Source organism: Oncorhynchus nerka, linkage group LG25 (genome assembly GCF_034236695.1).
Source record: "Oncorhynchus nerka isolate Pitt River linkage group LG25, Oner_Uvic_2.0, whole genome shotgun sequence".
NCBI lineage: Eukaryota > Metazoa > Chordata > Actinopteri > Salmoniformes > Salmonidae > Oncorhynchus > Oncorhynchus nerka.
The window spans coordinates 4363130-4389445 of record NC_088420.1 but is presented as its reverse complement, the minus strand read 5'-3'; the positions used below and the strand labels follow the sequence as shown (position 1 = coordinate 4389445).

Sequence of the window (26316 nt, the reverse complement as noted above, 5' to 3'; positions counted from 1 at the left end):
AACGGTCCTTCTGTTTGTCTGCTACAGTAGTCTAATTAACGGACCTTCTGTTTGTCTGCTACAGTAGTATAATTAACGGTCTGGACCTTCTGTTTGTTTGTTGCAGTAGTCTAATTAACGGTCCTTCTGTTTGTCTGCTACAGTAGTCTAATTAACGATCTGGACCTTCTGTTTGTCTGCTACAGTAGTCTAATTAACGGTCTGGACCTTCTGTTTGTCTGTTACAGTAGTCTAATTAACGGTCCTTCTGTTTGTCTGTTGCAGTAGTCTAATTAACGGTCTGGACCTTCTGTTTGTCTGCTACAGTAGTCTAATTAACGATCTGGACCTTCTGTTTGTCTGCTACAGTAGTCTAATTAACGATCTGGACCTTCTGTTTGTCTGCTACAGTAGTCTAATTAACGGTCCTTCTGTTTGTCTGCTACAGTAGTCTAATTAACGGTCTGGACCTTCTGTTTGTCTGCTACAGTAGTCTAATTAACGATCTGGACCTTCTGTTTGTCTGCTACAGTAGTCTAATTAACGGTCCTTCTGTTTGTCTGCTACAGTAGTCTAATTAACGGTCTGGACCTTCTGTTTGTCTGCTACAGTAGTCTAATTAACGGTCTGGACCTTCTGTTTGTCTGCTACAGTAGTCTAATTAACGGTCTGGACCTTCTGTTTGTCTGTTACAGTAGTCTAATTAACGGTCTGGACCTTCTGTTTGTCTGCTACAGTAGTCTAATTAACGGTCTGGACCTTCTGTTTGTCTGCTACAGTAGTCTAATTAACGGTCTGGACCTTCTGTTTGTCTGCTACAGTAGTCTAATTAACGGTCTGGACCTTGTGTTTGTCTGCTACAGTAGTCTAATTAACGGTCTGGACCTTCTGTTTGTCTGCTACAGTAGTCTAATTAACGGCCTGGACCTTCTGTTTGTTTGTTGCAGTAGTCTAATTAACGGTCTGGACCTTCTGTTTGTCTGCTACAGTAGTCTAATTAACGGTCTGGACCTTCTGTTTGTCTGCTACAGTAGTCTAATTAACGGTCTGGACCTTCTGTTTGTCTGCTACAGTAGTCTAATTAACGGGCTGGACCTTCTGTTTGTCTGTTACAGTAGTCTAATTTCTGTTTGTCTGCTAACTAATTAACGGTCCTTCTGTTTGTCTGTTGTCAACGTACCTTCTGTTTGTCTGTTGCAGTAGTCTAATTAACGGTCTGGACCTTCTGTTTGTCTGCTACAGTAGTCTAATTAACGGTCCTTCTGTTTGTCTGCTACAGTAGTCCAATTAACGGTCTGGACCTTCTGTTTGTCTGCTACAGTAGTCTAATTAACGGTCTGGACCTTCTGTTTGTCTGCTACAGTAGTCTAATTAACGGTCTGGACCTTCTGTTTGTCTGTTACAGTAGTCTAATTAACGGTCGGTGGGGGTGGGGGGGGGGGGGTTGGGGGGGGGCAGATATTTATATTTACGAGATCCAGTTGTTGTAATTGCCTGTTTGAAATGGGGGCAGGGAGTGTTTTGGGATGAGAGAAGGGTGGGTCATCCTGAAGTGTGTGATTTACTATCGGTGTCAAGGCCTGAGGCACGAACCTCCCCTCTGTTTCTAGTATGGAGCAATCTCTTCTCTTGCTTTAGGCCCTGGCCTGCATATAAAATCTCCGCTGCAGAGAGGGAGAGGAGAGGAGGAGGTCTCTGTGCAAGGCAGCCTTCTGATAGAACAGGGTCGTCCATGTTAATAGGAATCTGAAAAACAGCCTGGCTTCTAGCTCCTCTGAGACCTGTGTGTCCCAAATGGCACCCTATTGCCTTCATTGTGCACCCTATTCCCTTCATAGTGCACGCTATTCCCTACATAGTGCACCCTATTCCCTACATAGTGCACCCTATTCCCTACATAGTGCACCCTATTCCCTTTATAGTGCACCCTATTCCTTTCATAGTGCACCCTATTCCCTTCATAGGGCACCCTATTCCCCTCATAGTGCACCCTATTCCCTACATAGTGCACCCTATTCCCTACATAGTGCACCCTATTCCCTACATAGTGCACCCTATTCCCTACATAGTGCACCCTATTCCCTTTATAGTGCACCCTATTCCCTTCATAGTGCACCCTATTGCCTTCATAGTGCACCCTATTCCCTACATAGTGCACCCTATTCCCTACATAGTGCACCCTATTCCCTTCATAGTGCACCCTATTCCCTACATAGTGCACCCTATTCCCTTCATAGTGCACCCTATTCCCTTCATAGTGCACCCTATTGCCTTCATAGTGCACCCTATTCCCTTTATAGGGCACCAGGCCAGGATCAAAAGTAGTGCCCTATATGTAGGGAATAAAGTGCCATTTGTTGTGCCCTATATGTAGGGAATAAGGTGCTATTTGTAGTGCCCTATATGTAGGGAATAAGGTGCCATTTGTAGTCTCTATATGTAGGGAATAAGGTGCCATTTGTAGTGCCCTAAAAGTAGGGAATAAGGTGCCATTTGTAGTGGCCTATATGTAGGGAATAAGGTGCCATTTGTAGTGCCCTATATATAGGGAATAAGGTGCCATTGGTAGTTCCCTATATATAGGGAATAAGGTGCCATTTGTAGTGCCCTATATGTAGGGAATAAGGTGCCATTGGTAGTGCCCTATATATAGGGAATAAGGTGCCATTTGTAGTGCCCTATATGTAGGGAATAAGGTGCCATTGGTAGTTCCCTATATATAGGGAATAAGGTGCCATTTGTAGTGCCCTATATGTAGGGAATAAGGTGCCATTGGTAGTTCCCTATATGTAGGGAATAAGGTGCCATTGGTAGTTCCCTATATGTAGGGAATAAGGTGCCATTGGTAGTTCCCTATATGTAGGGAATAAGGTGCCATTGGTAGTTCCCTATATGTAGGGAATAAGGTGCCATTGGTAGTTCCCTATATGTAGGGAATAAGGTGCCATTTGTAGTACTAACAGGCTCTAACCAATAGTGAACAATAGGTAAGGTGAACAATAGGTAAGTAAAGAAATAAAACAACAGTAAAAAGATAGGCTATATACAGTAGAGAGGCTATATACAGTAGAGAGACTATATACAGTAGAGGCTATATACAGTAGAGAGGCTATATACAGTAGAGAGGCTATATACAGTAGAGAGGCTACATACAGTAGAGAGGCTATATACAGTAGAGGGGTTATATACAGTAGAGAGGCTATATACAGTAGAGAGGCTACATACAGTAGAGAGGCTACATACAGTAGAGATGCTATATACAGTAGAGGGGTTATATACAGTAGAGGTTATATACAGTAGAGAGGCTATATACAGTAGAGAGGCTATATACAGTAGAGAGGCTATATACAGTAGAGGCTATATACAGTAGAGAGGCTATATACAGTAGAGAGGCTATATACAGTAGAGGGGTTATATACAGTAGAGAGGCTATATACAGAGAGCTATACAGTAGAGAGGTTATATACAGTAGAGGGCTATATACAGTAGAGGGCTATATACAGTAGAGAGGCTATATACAGTAGAGAGGCTATATACAGTAGAGAGGCTATATACAGTAGAGAGGCTATATACAGTAGAGAGGCTATATACAGTAGAGAGGCTATATACAGTAGAGAGGCTATATACAGTAGAGGCTATATACAGTAGAGAGGCTATATACAGTAGAGAGGCTATATACAGTAGAGGGGTTATATACAGTAGAGGGCTATATACAGTAGAGAGGCTATATACAGTAGAGAGGCTATATACAGTAGAGAGGCTATATACAGTACAGTAGAGAGGCTATATACAGTAGAGAGGCTATATACAGTAGAGAGGCTATATACAGTAGAGAGGCTATATACAGTAGAGAGGCTATATACAGTAGAGGCTATATACAGTAGAGAGGCTATATACAGTAGAGGGCTATATACAGTAGAGAGGCTATATACAGTAGAGGGCTATATACAGTAGAGGCTATATACAGTAGAGAGGGCTATATACAGTAGAGGGCTATATACAGTAGAGAGGCTATATACAGTAGAGAGGCTATATACAGTAGAGGGTTATATACAGTAGAGGCTATATACAGTAGAGAGGCTATATACAGTAGAGGGCTATATACAGTATATGGAGAGGCTATATACAGTAGAGAGGCTATATACAGTAGAGAGGCTATATACAGTAGAGAGGCTATATACAGTAGAGAGGCTATATACAGTAGAGAGGCATATACAGTAGAGAGGCTATATACAGTAGAGAGGCTATATACAGTAGAGGTTATATACAGTAGAGAGATATACAGGCTATATACAGTAGAGAGGCTATATACAGTAGAGGTTATATACAGTAGAGAGGCTATATACAGTAGAGGGCTATATACAGTAGAGGCTATATACAGTAGAGAGGTAGGCTATATACAGTAGAGAGGCTATATACAGTATATACAGAGAGGCTATATACAGTAGAGAGGCTATATACAGTAGAGAGGCTATATACAGTAGAGAGGTTATATACAGTAGAGAGGCTATATACAGTAGAGGCTATATACAGTAGAGGGGTTATATACAGTAGAGAGGCTATATACAGTAGAGATATACAGTAGAGCTATATACAGTAGAGAGGCTATATACAGTATACAGTAGAGAGGCTATATACAGTAGAGAGGCTATATACAGTAGAGAGGCTATATACAGTAGAGAGGCTATATACAGTAGAGAGGCTATATACAGTAGAGAGGCTATATACAGTATATACAGTAGAGAGGCTATATACAGTAGAGAGGCTATATACAGTAGAGAGGCTATATACAGTAGAGAGGCTATATACAGTAGAGAGGCTATATACAGTAGATACAGTAGGGTTATATACAGTAGAGAGCTATATACAGTAGAGAGGCTATATACAGTAGAGGGTTATATACAGTAGAGAGGCTATATACAGTAGAGAGGCTATATACAGTAGAGGGGTATATACAGTAGAGAGGCTATATACAGTAGAGAGGCTATATACAGTAGAGAGGCTATATACAGTAGAGAGGCTATATACAGTAGAGGCTATATAGAGGCTATATACAGTAGAGGGCTATATACAGTAGAGAGGCTATATACAGTAGAGAGGCTATACAGTACAGTATACAGAGAGGCTATATACAGTAGAGAGGCTATATACAGTAGAGAGGCTATATACAGTAGAGAGGCTATATACAGTAGAGAGGCTATATACAGTAGAGAGGCTATATACAGTACAGTAGAGAGGCTATATACAGTAGAGGGCTATATACAGTAGAGGCTATAGCTATATACAGTAGAGAGGCTATATACAGTAGAGGGGCTATATACAGTAGAGAGGTTATATACAGTAGAGAGGCTATATACAGTAGAGAGGCTATATACAGTAGAGAGGCTATATACAGTAGAGGCTATATACAGTAGAGAGGCTATATACAGTAGAGAGGCTATATACAGTAGAGAGGCTATATACAGTAGAGAGGCTATATTATATACAGTAGAGGGCTATATATACAGTAGAGGCTATATACAGTAGAGAGCTATATACAGTAGAGAGGCTATATACAGTAGAGAGGCTATATACAGTAGAGGCTATATACAGTAGAGAGGCTATATACAGTAGAGAGGCTATATACAGTAGAGAGGCTATATACAGTAGAGCTATATACAGTAGAGAGAGGCTATATACAGTAGAGGCTATATACAGAGAGGCTATATACAGTAGAGAGGCTATATACAGTAGAGAGGCTATATACAGTAGAGAGGCTATATACAGTAGAGGGCTATATACAGTAGAGGCTATATACAGTAGAGAGGTATACAGTAGAGAGGCTATATACAGTAGAGAGGCTATATACAGTAGAGAGGCTATATACAGTAGAGAGGCTATATACAGTAGAGAGGCTATATACAGTAGAGGGCTATATACAGTAGAGAGGTTATATACAGTAGAGAGCTATATACATACAGTAGAGGCTATATACAGTAGAGAGGCTATATACAGTAGAGAGGCTATATACAGTAGAGAGGTTATATACAGTAGAGAGGCTATATACAGTAGAGAGGCTATATACAGTAAAGAGACTATATACAGTAGAGAGGCTATATACAGTAGAGAGGCTATATACAGTAGAGAGGCTATATACAGTAGAGAGGCTATATACAGTAGAGAGGCTATATACAGTGGAGAGGCTATATACAGTAGAGAGGCTATAAACAGTAGAGAGGCTATATACAGTAGACAGGCTATATACAGTAGAGAGGCTATATACAGTAGAGAGGCTATTACAGTAGAGAGGCTATATACAGTAGAGAGGCTACATACAGTAGAGAGGCTATATACAGTAGAGAGGCTACATACAGTAGAGAGGCTATATACAGTAGAGAGGCTACATACAGTAGAGAGGCTATATACAGTAGAGAGGCTATATACAGTAGAGAGGCTATATACAGTAGAGGGGCTATATACAGTAGAGAGGCTATATACAGTAGAGAGGCTATATACAGTAGAGGGGCTATATACAGTAGAGAGGTTATATACAGTAGAGAGGCTATATACAGTAGAGAGGCTACATACAGTAGAGAGGCTATATACAGTAGAGGCTATATACAGTAGAGAGGCTATATACAGTAGAGAGGCTATATACAGTAGAGAGGCTATATACAGTAGAGTGGTTATATACAGTAGAGAGGTTATATACAGTAGAGAGGCTATATACAGTAGAGGCTATATACAGTAGAGGCTATATACAGTAGAGATGCTATATACAGTAGAGAGGCTATATACAGTAGAGAGGTTATATACAGTAGAGAGGCTATATACAGTAGAGAGGCTATATACAGTAGAGAGGCTATATACAGTAGAGGCTATATACAGTGGAGGCTATATACAGTAGAGGCTATATACAGTAGAGAGGCTATATACAGTAGAGAGGCTATATACAGTAGAGAGGTTATATACAGTAGAGGCTATATACAGTAGAGGCTATATACAGTAGAGAGACTATATACAGTAGAGAGGTTATATACAGTAGAGAGGCTATATACAGTAGAGAGGCTATATACAGTAGAGGGGCTATATACAGTAGAGGCTATATACAGTGGAGAGGCTATATACAGTAGAGAGGTTATATACAGTAGAGGCTATATACAGTAGAGGCTATATACAGTAGAGAGGCTATATACAGTAGAGAGGTTATATACAGTAGAGGCTATATACAGTAGAGGCTATATACAGTAGAGGCTATATACAGTAGAGGCTATATACAGTAGAGGCTATATACAGTAGAGAGGTTATATACAGTAGAGGCTATATACAGTAGAGGCTATATACAGTAGAGGCTATATACAGTAGAGAGGCTATATAGAGTAGAGAGGCTATATACAGTAGAGAGGCTATATACAGTAGAGGGGCTATATACAATAGAGAGGCTATATACAGTAGAGATGCTATATACAGTAGAGGGGTTATATACAGTAGAGAGGTTATATACAGTAGAGAGGCTATATACAGTAGAGAGGCTATATACAGTAGAGGAGCTATATACAATAGCTATATACAGTAGAGGGCTATATACAGTAGAGAGGCTATATACAGTAGAGAGGCTATATACAGTAGAGAGGCTATATACAGTAGAGAGTTATATACAGTAGAGAGGCTATATACAGTAGAGAGGCTACATACAGTAGAGAGGCTATATACAGTAGAGAGGCTATATACAGTAGAGAGGCTATATACAGTAGAGAGGCTATATACAGTAGAGAGGCTATATACAGTAGAGGCTATATACAGTAGAGAGGCTATATACAGTAGAGGCTATATACAGTAGAGAGGCTATATACAGTAGAGAGGCTATATACAGTAGAGAGGCTATATACAGTAGAGAGGCTATATACAGTAGAGAGGCTATATACAGTAGAGAGGCTATATACAGTAGAGAGGCTATATACAGTAGAGAGGCTATATACAGTAGAGAGGCTATATACAGTGGAGAGGCTATATACAGTAGAGAGGCTATATACAGTAGAGAGGCTATAAACAGTAGAGAGGCTATATACAGTAGAGAGGCTATATACAGTAGAGAGGCTATATACAGTAGAGGCTATATACAGTAGAGAGGCTATATACAGTAGAGAGGCTATATACAGTAGAGAGGCTATATACAGTAGAGAGGCTATATACAGTAGAGGCTATATACAGTAGAGAGGCTATATACAGTAGAGAGGCTATATACAGTAGAGAGGTTATATACAGTAGAGGCTATATACAGTAGAGGCTATATACAGTAGAGAGACTATATACAGTAGAGAGGTTATATACAGTAGAGAGGCTATATACAGTAGAGAGGCTATATACAGTAGAGGGGCTATATACAGTAGAGGCTATATACAGTGGAGAGGCTATATACAGTAGAGAGGTTATATACAGTAGAGGCTATATACAGTAGAGGCTATATACGGTAGAGAGGTTATATACAGTAGAGAGGTTATATACAGTAGAGGCTATATACAGTAGAGGCTATATACAGTAGAGGCTATATACAGTAGAGGTTATATACAGTAGAGGCTATATACAGTAGAGGCTATATACAGTAGAGGCTATATACAGTAGAGAGGCTATATACAGTAGAGAGGCTATATACAGTAGAGAGGCTATATACAGTAGAGGGGCTATATACAATAGAGAGGCTATATACAGTAGAGAGGCTATATACAGTAGAGGGGTTATATACAGTAGAGAGGTTATATACAGTAGAGAGGCTATATACAGTAGAGAGGCTACATACAGTAGAGAGGCTATATACAGTAGAGGCTATATACAGTAGAGGCTATATACAGTAGAGAGGATATATACAGTAGAGAGGCTATATACAGTAGAGTGGTTATATACAGTAGAGAGGTTATATACAGTAGAGAGGCTACATACAGTAGAGAGGCTATATACAGTAGAGAGGCTACATACAGTAGAGAGGCTATATACAGTAGAGAGACTATATACAGTAGAGAGGCTATATACAGTAAAGAGACTATATGCAGTAGAGAGGCTATATACAGTAGAGGCTATATACAGTAGAGAGGCTATATACAGTAGAGAGGCTATATACAGTAGAGGGGCTATATACAGTAGAGGTTATATACAGTAGAGAGGCTATATACAGTAGAGAGGCTACATACAGTAGAGAGGCTATATACAGTAGAGAGGCTATATACAGTAGAGAGGCTATATACAGTAGAGAGGCTATATACAGTAAAGAGACTATATACAGTAGAGAGGCTATATACAGTAGAGAGGCTATATACAGTAGAGAGGCTATATACAGTGGAGAGGCTATATACAGTAGAGAGGCTATATACAGTAGAGAGGCTATAAACAGTAGAGAGGCTATATACAGTAGAGAGGCTATATACAGTAGAGAGGCTATATACAGTAGAGAGGCTACATACAGTAGAGAGGCTATATACAGTAGAGAGGCTACATACAGTAGAGAGGCTATATACAGTAGAGAGGCTATATACAGTAGAGGCTATATACAGTAGAGAGGCTATATACAGTAGAGAGGCTATATACAGTAGAGAGGTTATATACAGTAGAGGCTATATACAGTAGAGGCTATATACAGTAGAGAGGTTATATACAGTAGAGAGGCTATATACAGTAGAGAGGCTATATACAGTAGAGGGGCTATATACAGTAGAGGCTATATACAGTGGAGAGGCTATATACAGTAGAGAGGTTATATACAGTAGAGGCTATATACAGTAGAGGCTATATACAGTAGAGAGGCTATATACAGTAGAGAGGTTATATACAGTAGAGGCTATATACAGTAGAGGCTATATACAGTAGAGGCTATATACAGTAGAGAGGCTATATACAGTAGAGGGGCTATATACAGTAGAGGTTATATACAGTAGAGAGGCTATATACAGTAGAGAGGCTACATACAGTAGAGAGGCTATATACAGTAGAGAGGCTATATACAGTAGAGAGGCTATATACAGTAGAGAGGCTATATACAGTAGAGAGGCTATATACAGTAAAGAGACTATATACAGTAGAGAGGCTATATACAGTAGAGAGGCTATATACAGTAGAGAGGCTATATACAGTAGAGAGGCTATATACAGTGGAGAGGCTATATACAGTAGAGAGGCTATATACAGTAGAGAGGCTATAAACAGTAGAGAGGCTATATACAGTAGAGAGGCTATATACAGTAGAGAGGCTATATACAGTAGAGAGGCTATATACAGTAGAGAGGCTACATACAGTAGAGAGGCTATATACAGTAGAGAGGCTATATACAGTAGAGAGGCTATATACAGTAGAGGCTATATACAGTAGAGAGGATATATACAGTAGAGAGGCTATATACAGTAGAGAGGCTATATACAGTAGAGAGGCTATATACAGTGGAGAGGCTATATACAGTAGAGAGGCTATATACAGTAGAGAGGCTATAAACAGTAGAGAGGCTATATACAGTAGAGAGGCTATATACAGTAGAGAGGCTATATACAGTAGAGGCTACATACAGTAGAGAGGCTATATACAGTAGAGAGGCTACATACAGTAGAGAGGCTATATACAGTAGAGAGGCTATATACAGTAGAGGCTATATACAGTAGAGAGGCTATATACAGTAGAGAGGCTATATACAGTAGAGAGGTTATATACAGTAGAGGCTATATACAGTAGAGGCTATATACAGTAGAGAGACTATATACAGTAGAGAGGTTATATACAGTAGAGAGGCTATATACAGTAGAGAGGCTATATACAGTAGAGGGGCTATATACAGTAGAGGCTATATACAGTGGAGAGGCTATATACAGTAGAGAGTTATATACAGTAGAGGCTATATACAGTAGAGGCTATATACAGTAGAGGGCTATATACAGTAGAGAGGTTATATACAGTAGAGGCTATATACAGTAGAGGCTATATACAGTAGAGGCTATATACAGTAGAGGTTATATACAGTAGAGGCTATATACAGTAGAGGCTATATACAGTAGAGGCTATATACAGTAGAGAGGCTATATACAGTAGAGAGCTATATACAGTAGAGAGGCTATATACAGTAGAGGGCTATATACAATAGAGAGGCTATATACAGTAGAGGCTATATACAGTAGAGGGGTAATATACAGTAGAGAGGTTATATACAGTAGAGAGGCTATATACAGTAGAGAGGCTACATACAGTAGAGAGGCTATATACAGTAGAGGCTATATACAGTAGAGGCTATATACAGTAGAGAGGATATATACAGTAGAGGGCTATATACAGTAGAGTGGTTATATACAGTAGAGGTTATATACAGTAGAGAGGCTACATACAGTAGAGAGGCTATATACAGTAGAGAGGCTACATACAGTAGAGAGGCTATATACAGTAGAGAGACTATATACAGTAGAGAGGCTATATACAGTAAAGAGACTATATGCAGTAGAGAGGCTATATACAGTAGAGGCTATATACAGTAGAGAGGCTATATACAGTAGAGAGGCTATATACAGTAGAGGGGCTATATACAGTAGAGGTTATATACAGTAGAGAGGCTATATACAGTAGAGAGGCTACATACAGTAGAGAGGCTATATACAGTAGAGAGGCTATATACAGTAGAGAGGCTATATACAGTAGAGAGGCTATATACAGTAAAGAGACTATATACAGTAGAGAGGCTATATACAGTAGAGAGGCTATATACAGTAGAGAGGCTATATACAGTGGAGAGGCTATATACAGTAGAGAGGCTATATACAGTAGAGAGGCTATAAACAGTAGAGAGGCTATATACAGTAGAGAGGCTATATACAGTAGAGAGGCTATATACAGTAGAGAGCTACATACAGTAGAGAGGCTATATACAGTAGAGAGGCTACATACAGTAGAGAGGCTATATACAGTAGAGAGGCTATATACAGTAGAGGCTATATACAGTAGAGAGGCTATATACAGTAGAGAGGCTATATACAGTAGAGAGGTTATATACAGTAGAGGCTATATACAGTAGAGGCTATATACAGTAGAGAGGTTATATACAGTAGAGGCTATATACAGTAGAGAGGCTATATACAGTAGAGGGGCTATATACAGTAGAGGCTATATACAGTGGAGAGGCTATATACAGTAGAGAGGTTATATACAGTAGAGGCTATATACAGTAGAGGCTATATACAGTAGAGAGGCTATATACAGTAGAGAGGTTATATACAGTAGAGGCTATATACAGTAGAGGCTATATACAGTAGAGGCTATATACAGTAGAGAGGCTATATACAGTAGAGGGGCTATATACAGTAGAGGTTATATACAGTAGAGAGGCTATATACAGTAGAGAGGCTACATACAGTAGAGAGGCTATATACAGTAGAGAGGCTATATACAGTAGAGAGGCTATATACAGTAGAGAGGCTATATACAGTAAAGAGACTATATACAGTAGAGAGGCTATATACAGTAGAGAGGCTATATACAGTAGAGAGGCTATATACAGTAGAGAGGCTATATACAGTGGAGAGGCTATATACAGTAGAGAGGCTATATACAGTAGAGAGGCTATAAACAGTAGAGAGGCTATATACAGTAGAGAGGCTATATACAGTAGAGAGGCTATATACAGTAGAGAGGCTATATACAGTAGAGAGGCTACATACAGTAGAGAGGCTATATACAGTAGAGAGGCTATATACAGTAGAGAGGCTATATACAGTAGAGGCTATATACAGTAGAGAGGATATATACAGTAGAGAGGCTATATACAGTAGAGAGGTTATATACAGTAGAGGCTATATACAGTAGAGGCTATATACAGTAGAGAGGTTATATACAGTAGAGAGGCTATATACAGTAGAGAGGCTATATACAGTAGAGGGGCTATATACAGTAGAGGCTATATACAGTGGAGAGGCTATATACAGTAGAGAGGTTATATACAGTAGAGGCTATATACAGTAGAGGCTATATACAGTAGAGAGGCTATATACAGTAGAGAGGTTATATACAGTAGAGGCTATATACAGTAGAGGCTATATACAGTAGAGGCTATATACAGTAGAGAGGCTATATACAGTAGAGGGGCTATATACAATAGAGAGGCTATATACAGTAGAGAGGCTATATACAGTAGAGAGGTTATATACAGTAGAGAGGCTATATACAGTAGAGAGGCTACATACAGTAGAGAGGCTATATACAGTAGAGGCTATATACAGTAGAGGCTATATACAGTAGAGAGGATATATACAGTAGAGAGGCTATATACAGTAGAGTGGTTATATACAGTAGAGAGGTTATATACAGTAGAGAGGCTACATACAGTAGAGAGGCTATATACAGTAGAGAGGCTACATACAGTAGAGAGGCTATATACAGTAGAGAGGCTATATACAGTAGAGAGGCTATATACAGTAAAGAGACTATATGCAGTAGAGAGGCTATATACAGTAGAGAGGCTATATACAGTAGAGAGGCTATATACAGTAGAGGGGCTATATACAGTAGAGGTTATATACAGTAGAGAGGCTACATACAGTAGAGAGGCTATATACAGTAGAGAGGCTATATACAGTAGAGAGGCTATATACAGTAAAGAGACTATATACAGTAGAGAGGCTATATACAGTAGAGAGGCTATATACAGTAGAGAGGCTATATACAGTGGAGAGGCTATATACAGTAGAGAGGCTATATACAGTAGAGAGGCTATAAACAGTAGAGAGGCTATATACAGTAGAGAGGCTATATACAGTAGAGAGGCTACATACAGTAGAGAGGCTATATACAGTAGAGAGGCTACATACAGTAGAGAGGCTATATACAGTAGAGAGGCTATATACAGTAGAGGCTATATACAGTAGAGAGGCTATATACAGTAGAGAGGCTATATACAGTAGAGAGGTTATATACAGTAGAGGCTATATACAGTAGAGGCTATATACAGTAGAGAGGTTATATACAGTAGAGAGGCTATATACAGTAGAGAGGCTATATACAGTAGAGGGGCTATATACAGTAGAGGCTATATACAGTGGAGAGGCTATATACAGTAGAGAGGTTATATACAGTAGAGGCTATATACAGTAGAGGCTATATACAGTAGAGAGGCTATATACAGTAGAGAGGTTATATACAGTAGAGGCTATATACAGTAGAGGCTATATACAGTAGAGGCTATATACAGTAGAGAGGCTATATACAGTAGAGGGGCTATATACAGTAGAGGTTATATACAGTAGAGAGGCTATATACAGTAGAGAGGCTACATACAGTAGAGAGGCTATATACAGTAGAGAGGCTATATACAGTAGAGAGGCTATATACAGTAGAGAGGCTATATACAGTAAAGAGACTATATACAGTAGAGAGGCTATATACAGTAGAGAGGCTATATACAGTAGAGAGGCTATATACAGTAGAGGCTATATACAGTGGAGAGGCTATATACTGTAGAGAGGCTATATACAGTAGAGGCTATAAACAGTAGAGAGGCTATATACAGTAGAGAGGCTATATACAGTAGAGAGGCTATATACAGTAGAGAGGCTATATACAGTAGAGAGCTACATACAGTAGAGAGGCTATATACAGTAGAGGGCTATATACAGTAGAGAGGCTATATACAGTAGAGCTATATACAGTAGAGGGATATATACAGTAGAGAGGCTATATACAGTAGAGAGGTTATATACAGTAGAGGCTATATACAGTAGAGGCTATATACAGTAGAGAGGTTATATACAGTAGAGAGGCTATATACAGTAGAGAGGCTATATACAGTAGAGGGGCTATATACAGTAGAGGCTATATACAGTGGAGAGGCTATATACAGTAGAGAGGTTATATACAGTAGAGGCTATATACAGTAGAGGCTATATACAGTAGAGAGGCTATATACAGTAGAGAGGTTATATACAGTAGAGGCTATATACAGTAGAGGCTATATACAGTAGAGGCTATATACAGTAGAGAGGCTATATACAGTAGAGGGGCTATATACAATAGAGAGGCTATATACAGTAGAGAGGCTATATACAGTAGAGAGGTTATATACAGTAGAGAGGCTATATACAGTAGAGAGGCTACATACAGTAGAGAGGCTATATACAGTAGAGGCTATATACAGTAGAGGCTATATACAGTAGAGAGGATATATACAGTAGAGAGGCTATATACAGTAGAGTGGTTATATACAGTAGAGAGGTTATATACAGTAGAGAGGCTACATACAGTAGAGAGGCTATATACAGTAGAGAGGCTACATACAGTAGAGAGGCTATATACAGTAGAGAGGCTATATACAGTAGAGAGGCTATATACAGTAAAGAGACTATATGCAGTAGAGAGGCTATATACAGTAGAGAGGCTATATACAGTAGAGAGGCTATATACAGTAGAGGGGCTATATACAGTAGAGGTTATATACAGTAGAGAGGCTACATACAGTAGAGAGGCTATATACAGTAGAGAGGCTATATACAGTAGAGAGGCTATATACAGTAAAGAGACTATATACAGTAGAGAGGCTATATACAGTAGAGAGGCTATATACAGTAGAGAGGCTATATACAGTAAAGAGACTATATACAGTAGAGAGGTTATATACAGTAGAGAGGCTATATACAGTAGAGAGGCTATATACAGTAGAGAGGCTATAAACAGTAGAGAGGCTATATACAGTAGAGAGGCTATATACAGTAGAGAGGCTATATACAGTAGAGAGGCTACATACAGTAGAGAGGCTATATACAGTAGAGAGGCTACATACAGTAGAGAGGCTATATACAGTAGAGAGGCTACATACAGTAGAGAGGCTATATACAGTAGAGAGGCTATATACAGTAGAGAGGCTATATACAGTAGAGGGGCTATATACAGTAGAGAGGCTATATACAGTAGAGAGGCTATATACAGTAGAGGGGTTATATACAGAAGAGAGGTTATATACAGTAGAGGTTATATACAGTAGAGAGGTTATATACAGTAGAGGCTATATACAGTAGAGAGGCTATATACAGTAGAGAGGCTATATACAGTAGAGAGGCTACATACAGTAGAGAGGTTATATACAGTAGAGGCTATATACAGTAGAGAGGCTATATACAGTAGAGAGGCTATATACAGTAGAGAGGCTATATACAGTAGAGAGGTTATATACAGTAGAGGCTATATACAGTAGAGAGGCTATATACAGTAGAGAGGCTACATACAGTAGAGAGGCTATATACAGTAGAGGCTATATACAGTAGAGGCTATATACAGTAGAGGCTATATACAGTAGAGTGGTTATATACAGTAGAGAGGTTATATACAGTAGAGAGGTTATATACAGTAGAGAGGTTATATACAGTAGAGAGGCTATATACAGTAGAGAGGCTATATACAGTAGAGAGCATATATACAGTAGAGGCTATATACAGTAGAGGCTATATACAGTAGAGAGGCTATATACAGTACAGTGGTTATATACAGTAGAGAGGTTATATACAGTAGAGAGGCTATATACAGTAGAGAGGCTATATACAGTAGAGAGGCTATAAAAAGTAGCGAGGCTATATACAGTAGCGAGGCTATATACAGTAGAGAGGCCATATACAGTAGAGAGGCATATACAGTAAAGAGGCTATATACAGTAGAGGCTATATACAGTAGAGGCTATAAACAGTAGAGAGGCTATATACAGTAGAGGCTATAAAAGTAGCAAGGCTATATACAGTAGAGAGGCTATATACAGTAGAGAGGCTATATACAGTAGAGGCTATAAACAGTAGAGAGGCTATATACAGTAGAGAGGCTATATACAGTAGAGAGGCCATATACAGTAGAGAGGCCATATACAGTAAAGAGGCTATATACAGTAGAGGCTATATACAGTAGAGGCTATAAACAGTAGAGAGGCTATATACAGTAGAGAGGCTATAAAAGTAGCAAGGCTATATACAGTAGAGAGGCTATATACAGTAAAGAGGCTATATACAGTAGAGAGGCCATATACAGTAAAGAGGCTATATACAGTAGAGAGGCTATATACAGTAGAGGCTATAAACAGTAGAGAGGCTATATACAGTAGAGAGGCTATATACAGTAGAGAGGCCATATACAGTAGAGAGGCCATATACAGTAAAGAGGCTATATACAGTAGAGAGGCTATATACAGTAGAGAGGCTATATACAGTAGAGAGGCTATATACAGTAGAGAGGCTACATACAGTAGAGAGGCTACATACAGTAGAGAGGCTATATACAGTAGAGAGGCTACATACAGTAGAGAGGCTATATACAGTAGAGAGGCTACATACAGTAGAGAGGCTATATACAGTAGAGGCTATATACAGTAGAGAGGCTATATACAGTAGAGGGGCTATATACAGTAGAGAGGCTATATACAGTAGAGAGGCTATATACAGTAGAGGGGTTATATACAGAAGAGAGGTTATATACAGTAGAGGTTATATACAGTAGAGAGGTTATATACAGTAGAGGCTATATACAGTAGAGAGGCTATATACAGTAGAGAGGCTATATACAGTAGAGAGGCTACATACAGTAGAGAGGTTATATACAGTAGAGGCTATATACAGTAGAGAGGCTATATACAGTAGAGAGGCTATATACAGTAGAGAGGCTATATACAGTAGAGAGGTTATATACAGTAGAGGCTATATACAGTAGAGAGGCTATATACAGTAGAGAGGCTATATACAGTAGAGAGGCTACATACAGTAGAGAGGCTATATACAGTAGAGGCTATATACAGTAGAGGCTATATACAGTAGAGGCTATATACAGTAGAGTGGTTATATACAGTAGAGAGGTTATATACAGTAGAGAGGTTATATACAGTAGAGAGGCTATATACAGTAGAGAGGCTATATACAGTAGAGAGGCTATATACAGTAGAGGCTATATACAGTAGAGGCTATATACAGTAGAGAGGCTATATACAGTACAGTGGTTATATACAGTAGAGAGGTTATATACAGTAGAGAGGCTATATACAGTAGAGAGGCTATATACAGTAGAGAGGCTATAAAAAGTAGCGAGGCTATATACAGTAGCGAGGCTATATACAGTAGAGAGGCCATATACAGTAGAGAGGCCATATACAGTAAAGAGGCTATATACAGTAGAGGCTATATACAGTAGAGGCTATAAACAGTAGAGAGGCTATATACAGTAGAGAGGCTATAAAAGTAGCAAGGCTATATACAGTAGAGAGGCTATATACAGTAGAGAGGCTATATACAGTAGAGGCTATAAACAGTAGAGAGGCTATATACAGTAGAGAGGCTATATACAGTAGAGAGGCCATATACAGTAGAGAGGCCATATACAGTAAAGAGGCTATATACAGTAGAGGCTATATACAGTAGAGGCTATAAACAGTAGAGAGGCTATATACAGTAGAGAGGCTATAAAAGTAGCAAGGCTATATACAGTAGAGAGGCTATATACAGTAAAGAGGCTATATACAGTAGAGAGGCCATATACAGTAAAGAGGCTATATACAGTAGAGAGGCTATATACAGTAGAGAGGCTATAAAAGTAGCAAGGCTATATACAGTAGAGAGGCTATATACAGTAGAGAGGCTATATACAGTAGAGAGGCTATATGGTTTTATTTGACTAACAGTAGCTAATATACTACGGGAAAGAGACCTATCTTAACATCTCATAAAAATGGATGATTTACTCCTATCCACTCTCATAGCTGTCCTGGTAAAGAAGATGGTAATGGGTTAAGTCTTACTGGGCCTGAATTAAAGAAGCTAAAGTTAAACTTTCAAAGTAAGAGCTCTGTGTTCCACAGGAGGAGTAAATATTGTACGGTTGATCCGTGACCCTATTATAACGCCCTCGTTACATTGCTGCCTTGGTAGGTGAGACTTTTAGTCCTAGATGAAAAACAGCACCACCTAGTGTCACAGATATCATACTGCAGGTCCAGATTAAAACAGTACCAGATGTTATGACTTTCGAGGACAGTGAAGCTCCATCCCTGAGTTACAGAGACAATTAAGACACCTTTTTTTTTTTCAATTCACCTTTCCTCGATTCCTCACATCCACTTCTTCACATCCTTCTCAAAACCTATTGGATAAGAATGTCTGAGAGGAGGAGCCTTATACCCTCTCCTTCAATACAATTGAGAAGGAGGCGAGGAGATGTGGAGCCAGGAATCAAGGTAAGACTGTTTTTTAGATAAAGACATTGAATTCTGTTTCGCTGGTGTACAGCCGTAGAATTGAAAAGAGGTGACGGTATAAAACTTGTTTTTGCAAATGTCTTCCCAAAGTTTCCTTAACCTGTCTTTCCCCCCAGTGATTGACATCAAGATGGACAAACCGCAGGAGCCTCCGACCACTGAAGGCGGGTGCTCCTGTTGATCCTGATTGGAAGTGTTCATCTCCACCACTTGCTTGTGTTACTTCCTATTGGTTAGCCTCCACTTCAGTTGGAGACTATCGTTATACACGTAAAACACTGTACTTTATTAACAAATAAGGCCAAAATAAAAGTCTTTAAAATTATTACAATGATCATAATCATCAACAAAAAATATCCCTTAACCACATAAAACATGTAATATACTTGTTTTTGTAAAAGTAGAATGGAACGTTTTCTTTTTTTTCCTTTTTGTATTTTTGTAATGTTAAAGAAATAAAAAAAGACACAGACAACCCAAATTCTCCTCTTGGTTAGAGGCTCAAATGGCACCCTGTTGTTCCCTATATAGTGCACAAAATAAAGCCCTGGTAAGTGCACTCTGAAGGGAATAGGGTGTCACTGTGATGGAAGGAAAGAGATGAATTGGAACACGTCATCTCTAATGGCTAGAGAGGGCAAACTGACCAGTAACTTTTCACTGAATATCTAATGCATGCATGCCAATTATTATTATATATATATATATATATATATTTGTTTATTGTTTATTTTTTTTAGGTTGGTCTATTAATGTGCTGTCTGCTGATGTGCACCGTTTGGATATGTAAATGCTCTTAACCAACACATGTTCACTCATTTATTTTTGTCTTCACAAAATGTTGTGATTGTAGCTGGATTTTAATTGTGTGTGTGTGTGTGTGTGTGTGTGTGAATGTACGCTTTCTATATGAGAAACTGTAGAATGCAACCATCCATTGAGGGCAGCTGCCAAAACTGCATCCTCACAGGGGACGTTCTAGCTGGTTATCACAACTGTAGAGGGGCTTGGGTTGACAGTAGTCATTATGGGGGTTCAGACTCTGGGTACCCTGATACAGACAGCCGCGTCACTCCTCCTAGCTGCTGTTATTACGGCTGCACTGTGTCATACTATCTACTATGGTATTGTGGTTAGGTGTTTGTCCCAAAGAGCACCCTACTCCTTATACAGTGGACTACTTTGGACCAGGCCAAAACAGGGAATAGAGCAGCGTGGATAGAAGATAGGTAGCAGAAAGCTTACCCCTCGCCTCCTAAACAGTAACTAAAATAAAATAAAATATTTTTAAAAACTCATTATTTTATGCTTTATATGAAGTTCCCCTCCACTGTTTCTGTTCTGTAAAAACTAAATAAAAAGCAGCTCGTCATTCACCACATAAACAAGTTGTAACAGTTCCCTCGTCCTAGCCTGAGGGCCAGTCTGTTTGTGTTATCATGCCAACTCCCTGTCACTCATTGTCATGCCAATTGACAGTCATGGAGTAAACAAGAGCACAGGGGGGATCCAGGCTATCCTGGTATCTGGTAACAGTTACACGTTCCTGTCAAATAAATCAAGAACAAAGGACTCATTTGCACATGTAGACCTTTGAGGTTATTATGAAGTTGTTCCCAGAGGCCTCGATTCCTGTCTGTTATTCCCTTTTTATGTACTTTTCTCTATGTTTTTCTGACTTTAAACTTGAAGCTGCAATATGTACTCTTTTTTTGCATGACAGGACAAAATTCAAAATAGAAATGTGTATTATAGATCTGTCGTTCTCATTGAAAGCAAGTGCTAAGAAGTGGTAGATCTGTTCTATGTGCCCTATTTCTATGCTTCCCGTTTCGTTTTTTAACTTTCGTTTTTTGTACATCAGCTTCAAACTGCTGAAAATACAATATTTTTGGTTATTGAAAACATATTTCACAGCGGTTTAGATGGTACAATTATTATTTACACTACACTTGATTGAAGTTTATATGTGACAAAACAAACTATTAAAATTGTAGTAACCAGAAATGGCGGAGCATTTCTGCGTAGTGTGTCTTTAAGCATGAGAACAGGTCTATTCGTTTTGGGTGGAGATGGAAGAAATGAAGGTGTGTCTACTGTTACACCCGGAAACCATGAAGAAATGAGAGAAAACATACCGGTTCCAAGCGGAAAAAAACATTTAATTTTTTCCTGATTAGAAATAACACCCCTCTCCACGCACTGTAATTTACTACTCGATAAGAGATATTGATAACAGCTAGGTAAAGGAGTCATCCGTTTGGAAAAGGGAATTGTAAATATAAATGATACTTGTTTTATATGTCTTTTACCTTGTAAACTCTGGAGACAAATGTGAAACCCAGTCTTATAGCAGCAAACTAAATCATATCAGCTTTCCCGCAGTGAAGTTCATGAAACGCTGTGCCAATATGCAGAATTTAAAAGTTGTGCAGCCTTTAAACTCGCGAATGTATTAATTGTAGTCTATCCCGACATTCTCTGTTTCCTGTTTCTATCTTGTTAATTATTAGTCACTATCCGTATCGACCGTCAGTAGTCCTAATAACAACACAAGTGTTTTGTATGACTGACAATTTACTGTTCGTTCCTTTCAGTTGGTATTGACTATATTATCATTCTATTTCATTCCATTGTTTCGTTTAGCTCCATTTGTTTCCTCTGTAAACGCCGTCACCGCCATGTGGTTGTTGCCGAGGATCGTTAGTAACGGTTAATAATATAGCAACAAAAAATTTTTAAACAGACATATAGGCTAATTAAATCGCTATGGAGTAGAGAGCAAAAACAATTAATAATAATGATAGAAAAATATACCCAAAAAATGTAATACAAAAAATAAATTAATAAAAACATTTTAATAAAAATGGATGGGAGAGCAAAAAAAAAAAAATAATAATAATAATGATACAAAAATATATTTTTTAAATAAAAAAATAAAATACTAAAATTAAAAAATAAATTAAAACATTTTAATAAACATGAAGTGGAATGCAGACCAAGCCGTAACAGTTTGAACCTGATGCAAAACAAAATAGTTGGCTGTGTCATCACACAGTTCCATGGTTAGAGCAGGTAATAGATGGGGGTATATCCTACGATGTGTACACTATTCCCCCTGTTATAACAGTTCCATGGTTAGAGCAGGTAATAGATGGGGGTATATCCTACGATGTGTACACTATTCTCAGTTCCATGGTTAGAGCAGGTAGTAGATGGGGGTATATATGTGTACACTATTCCCCTGTTATAACAGTTCCATGGTTAGAGCAGGTGATATATGTACACTATTCTCCCTGTTATAACAGTGGATGATGTTGTACACTATTCCCCCTGTTATAACAGTGGATGATATTGTACACTATTCTCCCTGTTATAACAGTTCCATGGTTAGAGCAGGTAATAGATGGGGGTATATCCTACGATGTGTACACTATTCTCCCTGTTATAACAGTGGATGATATTGTACACTATTCCCCCTGTTATAACAGTGGATGATATTGTACACTATTCCCCCTGTTATAACAGTGGATGATGTTGTACACTATTCCCCCTGTTATAACAGTGGATGATGTTGTACACTATTCCCCCTGTTATAACAGTGGATGATGTTGTACACTATTCCCCCTGTTATAACAGTTCCATGGTTAGAGCAGGTAATAGATGGGGGTATCGCCTACGATTTGTACACTATTCTCCCTGTTATAACAGTTCCATGGTTAGAGCAGGTAGTAGATGGGGGTATATCCTACGATGTGTACACTATTCCCCCTGTTATAACAGTTCCATGGTTAGAGCAGGTAGTAGATGGGGGTATATCCTACGATGTGTACACTATTCCCCCTGTTATAACAGTGGATGATGTTGTACACTATTCCCCCTGTTATAACAGTTCCATGGTTAGAGCAGGTAATAGATGGGGGTATATCCTACGATGTGTACACTATTCTCCCTGTTATAACAGTTCCATGGTTAGAGCAGGTAATAGATGGGGGTATATCCTACGATGTGTACACTATTCCCCCTGTTATAGTTCTATGTACATTAATCTTCCAACATTATATTCCAACATTATATTTTGTGCATAAAGGCTCTCCAAACTTGTTTTGTTATGATTCATACATACTTTCCTAAAACCCTCAAATATGCCTCAATATTTTTTTATCTACCAGTTTGTGTTAAAACTAAGATTTAAATGCATATATTTAGATGCCTGTCTTTCATTGATCCCTATTTTCTGTACCCGTTCTCTCAATGTATTTTAAGTCTGACTGCAAAAATTATAATTAAAGGTACACCGTATTTAAAGGGATGGTAAGAGAAATGTAGTGGAAAAACCCCTAATGAATGACAAGTCCACCAGAGAAAATGTGGGAGGGTTTTCAGCAATTGAATCACATTCAAACAGAAAACCAAGCCTGCAAAGCCTGTTACACACCTCAACGGTCGAACTGTTGAACAAGTTGAGGAGACTACATGACTTGGTGTTACATTAGATTGTAAACTGTCATGATCAAAACAAACAAGTCCCGCAGGCTCTAGTTTAGTCTTATCTTGATTATTCTCCAGTCGTGTGATTGACTGCTGCAAAGAAAGACCTAGTGAAGCTGCAGCTGGCCCAGAACAGAGCGGCACGTCATGCTCTTCATTGTAATCAGAGGGCTGATATAAATGCTATGCATGCCAGTCTTTCTTGGATAAGTTGAGGAGAGACTGACTGCATCACTTCTTCTTTTTAGAAGAAACACTGTGTTGAAATTCCAAAATGGTTTGCATAGTTAACTTACACACAGCTCTGACACACACACACACACCCCCTACCACACATGCCACCAGGGGTCTTTTCACAGTCCCCAAATCCAGAACAAATTCAACAAAGCATAGAGTATTATATAGAGCCATTATTGCATGGAACTTCCTTCTATCTCGTATCGATCAAATAAACAGCAAACCTGGTTTCAACAAACAGATAAAGCAACACCTCACGGCACAGCGCCTCTCCTCGTTTTGACCCAGATATTTGTGTGTACAGTATTGATATGTAGGCAATGTGGGCTGTTTTTACATGTATATAGTTCTGTCTTTGAGCTGTTCTGGTCTATTCATGTTCTGTATTAGGTCATGTTCTATGTTTTGTGTGTGGACCCCATGTCACGTTCTGACCTTTATTTCCTTTGTTTTGTCATTATTTAGTATGGTCAGGGCGTGAGTTGGGGTGGGCAGTCTATGTTTGTTTTTCTATGATTTGGGTATCTCTTTGTTTCGGCCTAGTATGGTTCTCAATCAGAGGCAGGTGTCATTAGTTGTCTCTGATTGAGAATCATACTTACAGTAGGTAGCCTGGGTTTCACTGTGTGTTTGTGGGTGATTGTTCCTGTCTCTGTGTTTGCACCAGATAGGGCTGTTTTTTTTCTCTCACATTTCTTGTTTTGTTAGTTTATTCAAGTATAGTGTCTGTATTAAAGAACCATGAATAATAACCACGCTGCGTTTTGGTCCGCCTCTCCTTCACTTAAAAAAAAAACGTTACACCCCAGGAAGACTAGCTGCAGCTATCGCAACAGCTACTGGGGTTTCCTAATAAAATATCAAATAAGGTAAGTCTGAATACCAACTACTGAGAAGTGTGGAGTGAAGGCGTGCGTAGGAAAGGCATAATTTCCTAAATCGGAATCGGGGCCTTGAAGCACTTAGTTGTAAATATACATCCTCCAGATATGTCAACTCCCCACGATGACAAAACATTGACTTATTTTCTGCCTGTTGTTTAAACTGTTAAAAAGTTATTACTACCAAAGTGAAGTTGGCATTATGCAATGTTGTCATTTTTTTTTTTTTTAGAGATTCACAGTGGATGTCGTTTAAACTGAATTAATCTGGTCCTGTTTTTAGGACCAGATAACTTAAGGTGTTGTGGTTAACCAGTGATCAGAACAAACCCTACTTTTATTTTGAAATGTACGCTATTATTTTCCAATGTGAGACTATAATGCACTTTTCAGAACATATAGGTGTTTGAGAGTTAGTGAAAATCTAGTTTTGTAGTCTTTCAAACACTGTAAAAAAAAAAAAAAGACCATATTCATCACATTTGTAGTACTGTGTCTTGAAGGTTAGTGTAGAGTTAAACATTTGTGAATATCTTACTCACACATCTCCAAAAAGAGAAGCACCACCCTTGTGAATACTGGTGAAACATTTAATCCTGACCCACCTAATGAGCCAAATACTAGTCCAAGTTGGAGCCAAGTGAGCTAGCATCAGAACATGCCTTCAATAGCTGGAGCAACAGCTCTCCATAGTGGACTTACAAATGCACAGTAAAACACCGTTGAATCCCTGATGTCAGAAGAGTCTCAGACAAAAGAAGAAGAAGAAGAAACCTCAAAGTGAGAACTTCAAGGTAGTTATTAGTCTTCTTCCTGAAGCTTCTGTATTTGAGTTATTGATTTTACACAGCCCTTTGTAATGTACCCAAGTCTGACTGTGATTGCATACCACACGCTGTTGCCTGAGGACAAGGGCCTGAATTAGGTATTAAAAAAATACTATTTTAGAATCATATAAATCTCCAGGCCTGGAGAGTCACAGAACTTCAGAACTACTTTGAAGAGAAATAAAGGACAGGAGACAGGATACCTACAGACTAGAACAGCCTAAAGTCAGACATATTAAGATACCTCTTTGTGAAGAATGTGATAATGTCACCTCCTTATTCATGCCCACTGAAACATACCACTGCACCAAAACCCAGTGAGGGGGATTGATTAATTCTACTGTACTGTACACTTGTTGGTTTTTGTTTTGTTGTTTTCTCCTGACCTGGGTACATCCTCCTCCTCTCCACTATAACAGGTCTAGAGTTAATGTGTTATCTCCTCTCCTGACCTGGGTACATCCTCCTCCTCCTCTCCACTATAACAGGTCTAGAGTTAATGTGTTATCTCCTGACCTGACCTGGGTACATCCTCCTCTCCACTATAACAGGTCTAGAGTTAATGTGTTATCTCCTCTCCTGACCTGGGTACATCCTCCTCCTCCTCTCCACTATAACAGGTCTAGAGTTAATGTGTTATCTCCTCTCCTGACCTGGGTACATCCTCCTCCTCCTCTCCACTATAACAGGTCTAGAG

The 26316-nt window shown here is 39.0% G+C and overlaps 1 protein-coding gene across 1 annotated transcript in view; it reads left to right on the top strand.

The window, feature by feature from the left end:
• LOC135564480 (ras-related protein Rab-6B) overlaps window positions 1–19658 on the top strand; it is a 246876-nt gene extending 227218 nt beyond the window's left edge. Inside the window, exon 8 of the mRNA XM_065009490.1 lies at window positions 19300–19658. Within this exon, the coding sequence (XP_064865562.1) occupies window positions 19300–19364 (65 nt within the window). The 3' untranslated portion in view covers window positions 19365–19658. The remainder of the gene's footprint in view (window positions 1–19299) is intronic.
• The last annotated feature ends 6658 nt before the right edge of the window (window positions 19659–26316 follow it).